The following is a 13,425-nucleotide window of genomic DNA, read 5'->3' on the forward strand; positions in this document are numbered from 1 at the left end:
GTCATAGCAACAGAGCCGTAAGCGTAAACCTGCTCGGGAGCAGGCTCACTTTATGTAAACAGGATTAGATCGCGGCCACGCAGGTATGTCCGCTTCATTTATACGAAAGCAACAGCGATATTTTTCCACTGTTTCACCATAAATAAATATTATCAATGTAACTAAAGATAATGCAGCACTTGATCCTTTTATTGATGTCCCACAGATACATACAGGTCATTTCCTAAAAAAGGGAAATGTACTATTAACATTCTATTACATGTATGTGATTATTACAGATGTAATTCATATTTCAGAGTAGTAATTGTAAATTACTTCGTGTAATCAAGATGAGAGACCACGGCTATAAAAGCGAAGGTGGATTTGGGAAGCCTGTCGCAGCCATGTCCTGTCCGTTTACGCGAGCAACCCATTGCGGAAGGTGCAAGATTGATAAGGAGAGTCCTCAGAATTCACCGTATATTGCGGGATAGACAGGATCCTTTAGCTCAGCGCGACAGTGTGCTCATAGAGAGATATCGATATTCCCGTGAGGGTATTATTTACTTAACCAACTTGTTGACGAGGGGGTGCAGGACCACCACCTGTCTTTTTTTTGCTCTGCCCTTTTCTTGGCTGCTGTTATAAACAAACAGATTATTCCAGGGTCTCTTTCCAAGAGACGAAAAGCAATAAAAGTGATAAATATTACCATTCTGTAGAATATTCTTATATTTCACTTTTACTTGTTCCCATGTTCTAGTGGGTCCTGTTGTGGCTCTAATGTGAAAGGGGATATAATATAACATATTATAATATAATATAATATAATATTGGATAATATAGTGTAATATAATAAATCTATGAATAAATAATAAAGTGACTGAATAGTGGTATTGTCATGCGCTTTGGGTGCCTTGAAAAGCGCTATATAAATCCACTCCATTATTATTGTTATTATTGAATTACTTACGAGTTTAATTTGTCAGCAACTTCCTGCCAGCCCTCTCTCCTTGCTTTTGCAGCCTTTGCAGTGTTCTCTTGCGTTTTAATTAAACTCTGAAACTCCTGAAATCCCTCAATCAAGAGTTCTTGCTCTGCTGCCGGAAAATACCGAGCGCGCCCCTTCGACATTTTCGCCGACCAATCAGCGGGTTGCCGATCAATGTTTCTACTATCGATGCGTAGCCCCTTTTACGACACCCAGTGATGTCACATTACTGCGTCCAGCTGTACTAATCGTCAACAACAGGTGTGTTCGGGGAACTGGATTAGCGAGCTCACGGTTAGCGCGATGGTTTGGTCTTGGATGTTTCATTTGATCTGTGAGCGACGTACGAAGAACGGGCCCCAGGGCCCTATTTCAGGAAGCCGGTTTAGAAAACTCAGAGTGAAAAACGATACTCAGGGTTGAGTAACCCCGAACTGTCCAACTCGGAATATTCGGTTTCAGAAAGGCTGATAACAATTAGTTCAGTCAACGCGGAGTTGCTTTAACCCCAAGTTAAGCGCACGCACGAGGATACATAAAGCCCTGATTAGTGGAGCACAGATTAAGCGAGTCACCATGGAGACGGAGGGAAAGAAGGCGCGGTCAATGTATTTTACAGCGCTTGAGGCCGAAATACTGATGGCAGCATATGCCGATAACATGCAAATTCCGCGGAAAAAAAGTAACACAGCCTCAGCTGCAAAAGAAAGTGAGCATGCATGGCAAAACATAGCCGACAGAGTCAGTGCGTGAGTGTTAATTTAAACATTGATCTAGGGATTTCCACCCATTTAACACGTTATTTTATCATATGTTATTTTATTTGTTATTTTATACATTTTATTTTGTGACGTGATGTGAGCGCAGGTGCAACCCAACAGGCCCCAAACGTGCCTGGCAGCAAGTAAAAATGAAATATAAAAATATAGTCCAAACAGGTAAGGTGTAATTGTATTATGAGCCATAGTGCTTGGTCTGTTTGTCCCATGTAAATCAATTGCAGTTAGAGGCTACATTAATTTTCTTTCTGTAAGCACTTATTGAAATTATCTGAGCACATTACAAGTACATATTTGCTTACTCTGTATGCTCAAATGTGACCCGTTATAGCCAACAGAAAAAAAGCGGAGGCCCGAAAAACAGGTGGGGGTCCTCCACCACCACCACTCACAGAGGCTGAGCAGTTGGCCCTCAGCCAAAACAGTGGGCGCCCTGTGGCCGAAGGCATCTCTGCGGGGACATCCTCTGAGGCAATAACCCCGCAAGACACAAGTGCCTACATAGGGGGTGAATTCAAAATAATACATGATGTGCATACATCCTTTCTTCACAGTCACCTTTGCAGTGCTACTCATTCATTTGATAAACTCTTTACCATAATGGATTATTTTGTAGTGAAGTTATTTTCCTACTGATTTTGCCTTGCCTCAGTCTTGGTTGTCTTTGAGAGCATAATGACAATGAAGTGTAAGGTGATTGGTATGTTTGTTAATTGCCATTTGGTCCCTTGTAAGTTATAAGTGACCTGTATAAACCTCATATTCTATCAGTTGATGGTGATGGTGTACTGCATCTGGTGCAGCCTCCTGTTGAGCCAGACCAACATGCAGTTGTGAGTAATACTCCACAGATTATATGAGTTTACAGTAGAACAGCAATGTTGTTTATTTCTTTACTACAGGAAAATAATGAAGAAACATTGACAGCTGTTACAGAGGAGGAAGCAACAGAGACACTTTATGAGGTTTACATCTTTTAATACTTTGTGTACAGGAAATACAGGCGACCAATAAAGCCAGTTGAACAAAAAATCTGTTTATTCTTCTTTCAACATGTTGAGGTGATGGGTCAAAGGAAATGATTGTGACATATGGTGTCTCTGACTGCGCTTCCATCTTGTATGTCCGTGGGAGGGTCAGGATGTTCATGGTTTGGATCACTGCTGATGTTTGGTTCAGAAGGACAGTGTTCTCCTCTAATTGTGGCAATGTTGTGAAGAATCACACATGCCACAATAATGTCACATGCCCTTTCTGGGGTGACCCTGAGTCTTTGCAGGCACTGGAACCGGGCCTTAAGCATTCCGATAGTCATTTCAATTCTGGCTCTTGTCCTGCAATTAGCCAGATTATATCGCTGCTGTGGGCCCGGTTCAGGGTCAGGGTAAGGGGTAAGCAAATAGGGTAAACATGGATACCCCCTATCACCAAGCAAGTAGCCAGTGAACTCTCCTAAGACAGAAGGATACACTTCAGTTCAAATGTCCCTGAAGCAATTGGTCTTTATATATTTTAAAGTATTCTCAACTCACCATGTCCAAATTTTGTGCTCAGTGTACATTCACGGAATATTTGTGAGTCATGGACAGAGCCTGGCCACTTGGCTTCCACATTTGTGATAATGTTGGCAGCATCACATATGATCTTCACAGTGCAGAGAACACAAATTAGCATCCATTACTATAATGAAATAATTTGTTAGTTTGAAATGCTACAGGGAACTATGTACCTGTACATTAATGCTGTGGAAAGACTTCCTGTTCACATAGTCTCCTTCATTTACTGAAGGAGCAATGATTGGAATGTGAGTGCCATCTATACAGCCAATCACGCCTGGGAACCCTGAAAATAAATGTAAAATTTAAGTAGTAGTCCAAGTATCACCACATCATAAATTAAGTTTTGTTCATCCTGATACCTGCAATTTTGTGGAATCCCTCTTTGATAAATCTTGTGGGTCTGTGATCGGGGAACACCACAAACGAGTGCAGGAGACGTTTCAGTGCAACTGTAACATTCCTGACTGCCCGACAGACGGTAGCCTTGGAAACGTGCTCAGCATCACCAATATTATACAGAAAGCTCCCGTTTGCAAAAAACCGAAGTGCAATACAAATAATATGTAATGAACTGAGAGCATGTCCGCGATGTGTCACATGCGTAATATATGGCCTGAGGATGTTATTCAAATAAATTATAGATTGTGCTGAGAAACGGTAACGTTCGCACAGAAAATCATCAGGAAATGATAAAATGTCCAAACGCGCTCTGATCACTCTCTCCCGGCGGAGAGCTCTGCGGAGAATTTGGGCTTCACGATCTACCGGCTCTTCAAGGAAGGGACACGCCATGTCCGACACTTCCTACTGTCAGGTTTCCGACAAAGGGGCGGAGACAGTCAGGGTTAGTTGTAGTAAACCTGCTAGGGGGCAGGTTAGCTTCACGGAGTGTGTCGTCATAGTGACTCACTCAGGCTTCAGCTGAACTCGCTTTGTGAAACCGAAAACCCAGAGTTTTCGTTAACTCAGGGTATACTTACTCAGATTTTGCTCTAAACCGGCTTCCTGAAATAGGGCCCTGGTGACAGAGGTCAGTAGAAATGATCGATTACTGTTGCCATCCTCTGAGCTGTATTTTCAGAGACGTGGTTACTAGTATGCTCTTATTTTGAAGGCAGCCTATTTTCCTGTAATTGTGCGCCTTGGCGTTCTTAATTGCCGGGACAGCCTCTGTTGACCCTCCGGATTTATCAGTTTCCATGTGACCGGGCTTTCATCCACACACACACACACACACACACACACACACACACACACACACACACACACACACACACACACACACACACACACACACTGGCCCTCCAAGGAGAAAGTACTGGACCTTGCCAAGAAGACAAAGGAGAGCGAGAGAGAGCGAGCGTGTGTTTTCAGCGACAGAAAGAGGGGAGCGCAGATACTGGGGAGCTTTCTTTTTTTTTTTTAATTCCACATTTTTTACGATTCTCGGATCATAAACACTTCAGGAGTTGCTCATATAAACATGCACTTACGAGGATTTTCTCTTTTACTGGCATACCTTCTCAACACCACGCTCGGCAGCGCATTGAGTCTCAACGACTATTATGAATACTACGAGCAGGAGCAGCTGGATGAGCCGGTGAGTGTGAAGCTGTTTGAAAGGAGCGCACGTCTCTGCTTACAGTAAAGTTTCAGCTGATGCAGTCACTGAGGACGTCCAGTGACTCAGAGATGGCGTTCCCACTGAATCACAGTATATTATCAACTTTGTTCACGCTGTGGATATTTAGGGATTAACGTGATCAGCTGAATATCTCATTCATTTTGCGTTCATGAAGGGATCAGGAATGAGGTGCAGGGTTCCCTATGTGACTCTGGTTCCTGTTGCTTAAGAATGCAGACAGTTGTCTTCACTGACATTTTGTTAGTTTAGAATAGACAGAACTCTACACAAGTGTCACTCATGCATGAAGATGTGTATCCGAACAATACAGCACTATCTAAAAAGTAAAATCGAGAGTGAATATAGAAAGAAAACCTTGTTGTTGCATTCTTTAACTGTGTTTTAAGCTAGGGTGGGAGTGGACTTCTAAAGACTATGAAATAATCCCGCTGTTGTCCAACTGAAAGTTAGTATGGATGAAAGATGGACTGGTGATCCCTCTCTGTCTTCTCTTGCCCCTGTTTTCTTAAAGATTCTGGGACCAAAAATCAGGAGAAAAGCAAGTTTATGATTTGCAGCCATTCAGACTTTGACTAGTTTAGTATTAGTATTTAAGAGACCTAGAATAAAGTGAAAGCTTAGAGGAGTCAATAATGTAAGTCTCACATGTAACTTTATTTACTGGTCTCTTAAAGGAAATAACTGCTCATCATAAGAGTTAACACCAATACTAACTATCCCAGCTGTTCACGCTGGTACAGCTGTTTTTCTGTTGACAACTATCTATATCCAACATAAACTTCTGCCAAATCCCAAACTCAGGGAGCAACCCACTGTGGTGACCTCTTGTGAGCAGCCAGAAGTAGCTTCTTCTCTTCTACGGTATGTGGGATATTGTTTGTTAGCCTAAAAGTTCACTTTTATTTTTAAATCAAGTTGAAGTCTTTGCATATTGCAGAGAATTTATTTGCACAAGTAACTGAATGGACAAGAATATTCAAGTTTTTTTGAAACACAAATGATCTCTTCATCTATTTGTGGGTGGGCTATGTTAATGATAATAATAATAATAATAATGGATACTTTATTGATCCCCATGGGGAAATTACTTGTTTTTCTCTGCATTTGACCCATTCACTCAGTGAAGCAGTGGGCAGCCCACTAAGCAGGCGCCCGGGGAGCAGTGTGTAGGGACGGTACCTTGCTCAGGGGTACCTCAGGGTAGCCGTTAAGTGGATTTGAACCGCCGACCTTCCAATCATGGGGCGACCACTTTACCTACTGAGCTATCCCTGCCCCGGGACAGTGGCAAACAGTAGTGAACCAGCGATAGGGACAAGGCTCATTGATTTCATGTGGGGGTGAAGGCTGGCTTGCGTGGGCCAGTCCAATTGATTTGACAAACTTCATGCTGGTTCTGATAGAAAGGTGTCAGAATACCCAGTGCATTGTAGTTTGTTGCGCATGGGACCGCACAGTGGCAGACCGGTCCCATGCTGACCTCTGTCCACAACCGAAAGCAACAGTGGAGGCAGTGTGATGTTTTGGGCTACGTTCAGCTGAGAAATCTTGGGTTTTGTGGCTGTTACTTTGAAATGTACCACCTACCTAAACATTGTTCCACACCATGGACACCCTTTCATGTAAACAGTATTTTCCGATGGCTATGGCCTCTTTCATCAGGATAGCGTGTCCTGCCACAAACCAAAAATTCCCCAGATTCCACAGATATCGATTGGATCCCATAGACATTTAATTGAGCATCCGTGGGATGTGCTGGAGAAACAAGTCCGATCAATGGGGGCCCCACCTGGCAGGAGTTCAATGATCTGTTGCTAACATCTTGGTCCCAGGTACCGCAGCACACCTTCAGACGTCTTGTGGAGTCCATACCTTAATGGGTCAGAGAGATTTTGCCAGCAAAACGGGGACCAACACAGTATTAGGCAGGTGGTCATAATGTGCGTGATCAGTGTATATAGTTCATTTCATCTTGATTCAACACTTTTTCCCCGCATCTCAGGTCAAGGAACACAGAAACACTTGATTTCAAGCATTGGTTCATGAACCAGCATCTTTTTTTTTTTTACATAGAGGATCTTAACTGGCTTGTGTTAAATTGCTATTATAATAATAATAATAATGGATTGCATTTACAATTCCACTATTCATTCACTATCACATTCACACACTGGTGGAGGCAGCTACAGGTGTAGCCACAGCTGCCCTGGGGCAGGCTGACAGAAGCGAGGGTGCCATATCGCGCCATCGGCCCCTCTGACCATCACCACTAGGCGGCAGGTGAAGTGTCTTGTCCAAGGACACAACGATTGAAACTGTCCAAGCCGGGGCTTGAACCGGCAACTTTCCGATTATAAGACGAACTGCCAACTCTTGAGCCACGATCGCCCTTGATCATGCATACATACCTGTTGAGTGTTACAGCAATAGTTGGACTAATACACCACCAAAAAGCTGCCAGCAACACAGATTGAACTGAATGAACAGAGGAACTGGAGGAGAGGAAGGGAACATTTTTCAGGGCAGCAGGGGTGGGTAGCAGTAGGGATTAGGAAGAGGTATTTTCAAATTAGCCACAGAAAAGAGCCAATGGAGGCAGGTGTCACAGGGGTCAAGGGTGTTTGTGTGTGTGGGTCTGGGTGGGGGGCCTTTCACTGTGTCTGATGAGGGTGAGGTGGCAGAGATAAATGCTGAGCAGTGGCATGAAGTCATGTGATCTCAGGGTATTGTAAGCTGCAATGATGAGTTTCTCTTGTAGCTCTGGCTGTTACTCTGAGAAGTTTCACCAAGTCATCCCTGCTGTCAACCTTTTCAAGACAGACTGGCTTCTTGCGTTTTCTTTCCCTTGCTAGTTGCTGCTAAGCACCAAATTTAACATAATCAGATTTTTGATTGCTCAGACTTTAACTGAGCAATGTTGTCCAAGTAAATTACCCCAAGCTCTTCCTTTCTTCTGTTTCCTTGAGGCTGACAATGCTGCTCGGGTGGCAGTCCTTAAAGTCATTCAGCTGTTGTCAGTGAGGCAAACTCCAACTCCACAGTGCTGGACTGCAGCTGGCACTGCTATTTCTTATTATTTTCTGGAAACTTGCCATGGGTTACTTTAAGTTGAACCTTCACCAGATGGAGAACTAGTTCATGTTCACGTGCAACTTTGCAGTGCCCACTGAGCCTATAGAAGAAGGACTGCTGTTGTTTCTTACAGTTTTACACATTGCTTTGGAGCTCATCCATGGGATTTATATATTAAGCTATGAAGCGTAATGAATATTGGAGCCTCTATTGGAGCGCTCCCTACTAGGTATCTTTTCTTCTAAGACAGGGGTGTCAAACTCATTGTACACTGTGGGCCACATACAGCCCGATTTGATCTTAAGCAGACCAGACAAGTGAAACTCCTCTTATGTGAGTGTAAACAAATGGCCTATTTAACTGTTTTTCTACATGTTAAAGAAAAAGCTCTTAAAATTCTGGTAGGTCATTGCTCAAACTTTCAATTTTTTTGTTGATATTGTTCTTTTTTAGCTGTAGTCATAAAACAAACAGATTTCTGTTGTAGAAAGTGAAAAACATAAACTTTCCTGAGAGGTAGAGCCGTGAAGGAAGTGCAATTTTATCGTGGTGGCAGCAAGACAGCCAAAGTAAGATCTTTTTGCAGAATCTGTTTACCTGCTCTTTAATTGTTTGCTGTTTTTGCTGTTTGGTGGTCGTTGAAATGGCTTTATGAGCTTTTAGCTGAGATTCTGATGTTTCTGTGGATACCATACACATCTGTATTTTAAAAATCAGATCTGGCGGTACATCACGTCAAACTAGAAGTTCTCCCTCTTGCCCCTGCTACCGGGGGCATTAGGGTTCAACCAATCCAAATGCATTTTGGGAGATGTAGTTTATAGTCAGTGTGCGCTTTTAAACACCATATAGTAAACTTATTTTAAGACAATCATGCACATGCTCTCATGGGCCACATAAAATAACATGACGGGCCACATTTTGCTGGTGGGCCTTAAGTTTGACACGTGTTCTAATATGTGATCTAGAAGAAAAAACATGTTTAACTCCTTGCAAGGAATGTGCGTGTGTGCGTGTGCATGTGTGTGTGTGTGTGAGACATTATAATGCACACTTGTGTATCATCCTTCCCTGATTCATTTGACTTACTACATTTGGCTTGGTCTTGAAGGAAGGATTCCCAGTCAGCCTCTCCAGTGAATCTTGTTGTCATTTATCTTTACCAGTTTCCTGTTAGCTCCTCTTTGTTTTTACCTCTCCTCCACGTTTTCATTGGCCCACAAGATTTTAACTTTATTTTTTTTTGCTTGATAGCTTTATATGTATATTTTTAGTTAAACCCTATCAACCTACTGATCACAAAAACAATTTCAGAATATAAATAGTGTTGCAGGGTAATAATAACACATTACACAAACCCACTCCTGGAATAACAGATGAACGTTTGTTTTTCGTTTGTTTTTTTTTAACCACAAATTGAAATACTGCATGTGCTAGGGACTTTTAACAAACACATTAAAGGCCAAATTTGTTGTTACTGGCAGCATACTGGGCATTAATTTACAGCGTGCTAAATGTTAGCACATTGAAATGAGTTTTTACTGAGACTTTCAGTGGAACTACTCTCACTGTGTGGTTCTGGCTAGAAGGCATTCAGTTGCTTTTATATTAAGTAAGGGTGCAATTAAAGTTTAACTTGGTAGTCAACTAATCTGTCAATTATTTTTCTGACTGGTCAGTGAGGCGGTGATTAGGTCCGGAACGTGTTGACTTTCATTTTTTGGAGGTCATCTCCTTCCGCCGAGGCATACTCGTGGGCCCGGTGTGAACTGCAGTGACGCCAGCGACCAGCCTAAGCAACCAGACTGTCCAACACCTTTGTTCAGGGCTCATACTCCTGCAGCTGTTCAAACTGGTGGCAAACCACTGCAGCCTGCTCCTGCTGCATGTCAGCTCGGCCACCATCTGGGCCTGCGCCTCAGCTGGCTGATTGCAGGTCCACCACACTGCAGCTTGGGTTTTGGCACCAATGTGTCAATAAATTACCCATGCACACATGGGTCCTTTATTACATGTGGAGGTTTTTTTTATTTTTTTTTATTTTTGAACAGTTTCTGCAGCAGCTGAGAAGACAGCTGGAAACCTGTTGCAGATGCTCAAATGGGGAGATGTGATCAGATGATAAAGGTCAACTATGTGTATTAGCCTCCCCTGACACCACACCCTGAACCCACTGCTCCACCCCTGCCACAGTGGACTTCAAAGGCCCTCTGATAAGAGGAGGCAGGCCAGAGACTGTTACAACTTTAACCACTCAAGTAGACAGTGGCACATTCAAAGACTCAGTGGATCCTACCAGAGGAACTGGCAAAAGCTCTTCGATTGTCTTGAGGTTTAGGTATTGTTACCATAAATCAGACAGAGTTTCAGTCAGTTGCCACCTCTGTTCCAACATCTTAGAATAGTTGCTGCTCTGCCTGGTAGAGGCTAGAGCTGTACTATAGCATATTGTCCACGATAATACTGATAAACTATTTTAAGTGTCATTGTGATATCATTGTTATAGCAACAATACGGGACAACCCCAGACATGTGTGACAGTCAGAGCCACAGGTTAACTTCCAGTGAAGATTTAATAATACAGGTAAGCAAAAAATCAGAGCCAAACTAAGATGCGGAGATTTTTAAGATACAGTAAAATGCTTTGTATTCATATGTACAATTAATCACGTCGTTAGAAGTTGAGCTACATTTGTGAAGAGATTTGTAATTCAAATCATTCTAACTGAAAAGGCTTTGACATGTGGGCACACTCATGCTTGTTTGCCTTTTTTGAATTCACATTAAATCTAAATCTGGTGGGTGTCTGAAGATCCTCTCCTTTATTTCTGTGTTTTGAAAGAAGGTGAAAGACCGCTGGTTTGGCAGCATTGCTAAGGTATAAGTCAGTCATCATCGAAGAGCTGACTATTATGAGCAGGGCCACAGATTGTGCGTAACTCTTGAAGTTGGAAAGATCAGTGTTTTCATAGATGTTGTAGTAATGTAGTTGTAAGTTTACATGAATGGCTATTCATACTGCCACTATGAATGCTGACAAGTTTGGCTAATATATCAATAAATAAAAAGATTTTTTTGTTAAATATTGAAAAAGTAACCACAGGATGAGCCCAGACAATGGCATTGTGGGTGTCAAAGTCATATGTTTGTGTTAGAGATGGGCCGATCCAATATTACGTATTGGTATCTGTCCGATACTGACCTAAATTACTGGATCTGATATAGGAGAGAAATAAAAAAATTAATCCGATCCATTAAATATCACTAAAGCACCTTAGAAAACTTGAGACATGGTGTAACTCAGCTCATAACCTTAGCACGTCGGAGCAGTATGCGTTAGTGATAGAGCGGCTGTGGCGTGTGAGACGTGTCTAATTGAGCATTTTGGAGCCTCGCTACCAAACTGGCATTTCATCTCAGAGAAAGTTATCCCATTATCCCAGAGAGAAGTAAAGCAAGTGTGTAAGTTCATCTCTGAATGTTTGTAAAGCATTCCAGCGTTAAGCTTAACAACTGATATATGGAGCGACTGCCTCTCTCTCTCTCCCTCTCCTGTTGCTACTTCAATCATGAAACTGATCACTGATCAGCTTTTCATGACTCCGTCTCTTTTGTTTGTTTATTGCCCACTTTGTGCCTGAAAGAGGAAGCCAGCGGCTAAACAACAGCAGCACGTTTAAGCTTGATACGCTGTTGTTAGAAAGTAATATTAAATAAATTCTACACCAGGATCTTTTTCTACGTAGCTGATAGCTGGTAACTGTGCAGGGGCGGATCTAGCAAAGTTTTGCCAGGGGGGCAAAAGGGGGGCACAAAGAAATACTTTTCTTTCTTATTCTCATTTAAAATGTCTAGCTTTTAATAAATAATTATCCGAATCTTACACCCAAAGTTTTAATCTGATGTAAAATGTGTGTCCGTTACTGTATATAGTAACTATTAAGTCTAATATACCCTAGTCAGCTATAGTACTTTTTCCTTTGGGAACCATCTGTGCAGTCTGCAATTCTGTTGAAGAAAGATGTTGAATCTATGTAATTATTGTAGAAAAATAATTGATTTCTGTGCATTTTTATTTATTTATTTATTTATTAAATTTTTTTTACACGTGCATTAAATTAAAGTTGACTACGTCGATTAAGCATCACGAGGCGGGGGGTGGTTCCCTATTTTTTTTTTTTTGCTGGGAGTTGGCAACCCTATTAGTTAGGTTGTTTAATATTTCTTTACTCTTTAAAATACCAGAATAGGGTGGAAGGTGTAGGGTTTAAGTTTATTAGCTCCGTATTAGGGCTGGGCGATATGGCCCAAAATTCATATCTCAATATTCTTTAGCTGGATGGTGATATACGATATATATCTCGATTTTTTTTTTAGCCATAAAGTAAGAACAAAAAGAGAGTTCTTATCAAAGCTGTGTCCCAGATCTCACACATCTCTGTAGTAACATACAGTGTAGATGTACATGAAAGATTACTCAGAAATAAATTATCAGCATTTATTAAAATAATGATCCATAAATAAAAAAAAATGTTGTTTTTGTGCATAACAAAAAGCTCACAATTGTGCAGTCGAAATGTAAACTAAAGACGCTGAGCATAATAACAAAGACTACTGTGAAACTGACAGCCTCGAGTGACGCCATCCAGCCCCAGGCACGGGGCGATCCGTGGTAACTCGTTAACGGTGATTCGCCGCATTATGGCATTAACGTCATTTTAACAAGATTAATGCTAACAGCACTAAAATGGTAACCTCCAAATGTTTTCTTTTTACCGACCAGCTAATCTTTGATAGCTGCCGTGTCCATCTTGTCGTTGCCTGCAGGTGAAGCGATGGGGGAGGGGGAGTTGTGTTCAGTGCAAGAGAGAGGCGAGGTGGAGAGTAACGTTGCGTACAGACAAAAGTGGACGAAAGAGATGCAAACTAGCTTGCTTGCTGAACTATGAAATATTTTGGGTGCAGTGTATTTTTTGCATACAGGTTTAACAGAATAGCTTTAGTGTTTGTTTGCTTTTTTGTTTTTTTTTTAAACTTGAGTATGAACTTATACAAAATGCAGCAAGATTAAAAAAAAAACACTTTTATTGATTAAAAAATACACTATATCGGATTCATGTCAGTATCGGCAGATATCCAAATTTATGATATCGGTATTGGTATCGGACATAAAAAAAGTGGCATCGTCCCATCTCTAGTTTGTGTTAAAAGTGAAAAGGAGTGAGCTGAAAGATGCTGAAACACTGTAGAGCTGAGCTGAAAAGGAGATTGAGAATGGGAATTCTGTGTGGGTTTTATTCAGAAAAACATATTTTAGCTACCACCCCGCATTTGGCCTTATATTTGCTACTGGCACATGTTTGCACATGTTTGCCAGAGCATTTTTGGCATATGCTGTCA

General features: G+C 41.7%; 1 protein-coding gene and 2 long non-coding RNA genes across 7 annotated transcripts in view; 2 read left to right on the forward strand and 1 right to left on the reverse strand.

The window, feature by feature from the left end:
- The first annotated feature begins 1,335 nt into the window (after positions 1-1,335).
- On the forward strand, positions 1,336-3,283 carry LOC145429611 (uncharacterized). The gene is made up of 2 exons (XR_013909867.1): positions 1,336-2,257; positions 2,652-3,283. It is a non-coding gene; the product is annotated as an uncharacterized LOC145429611 (long non-coding RNA).
- On the reverse strand, positions 2,707-4,159 carry LOC113024556 (uncharacterized). Its single transcript, XR_013909866.1, has 2 exons — positions 3,282-4,159; positions 2,707-3,201 (listed from the first exon to the last, which is right to left on the reverse strand). It is a non-coding gene; the product is annotated as an uncharacterized LOC113024556 (long non-coding RNA).
- Positions 4,160-4,225: 66 nt separating this feature from the next.
- The window catches only part of vegfc (vascular endothelial growth factor c), a 97,921-nt gene continuing 88,721 nt past the window's right edge, over positions 4,226-13,425 (forward strand). For all 5 annotated transcript variants that reach the window (XM_080303271.1, XM_026172105.2, XM_080303270.1 and 2 more), the window contains exon 1: positions 4,226-4,908. In XM_080303271.1, coding sequence (XP_080159397.1) covers positions 4,792-4,908 — 117 coding nt within the window. In that variant the 5' untranslated portion in view covers positions 4,226-4,791. The remainder of the gene's footprint in view (positions 4,909-13,425) is intronic.

Source organism: Astatotilapia calliptera, chromosome 6 (genome assembly GCF_964374335.1).
Source record: "Astatotilapia calliptera chromosome 6, fAstCal68.1, whole genome shotgun sequence".
NCBI lineage: Eukaryota > Metazoa > Chordata > Actinopteri > Cichliformes > Cichlidae > Astatotilapia > Astatotilapia calliptera.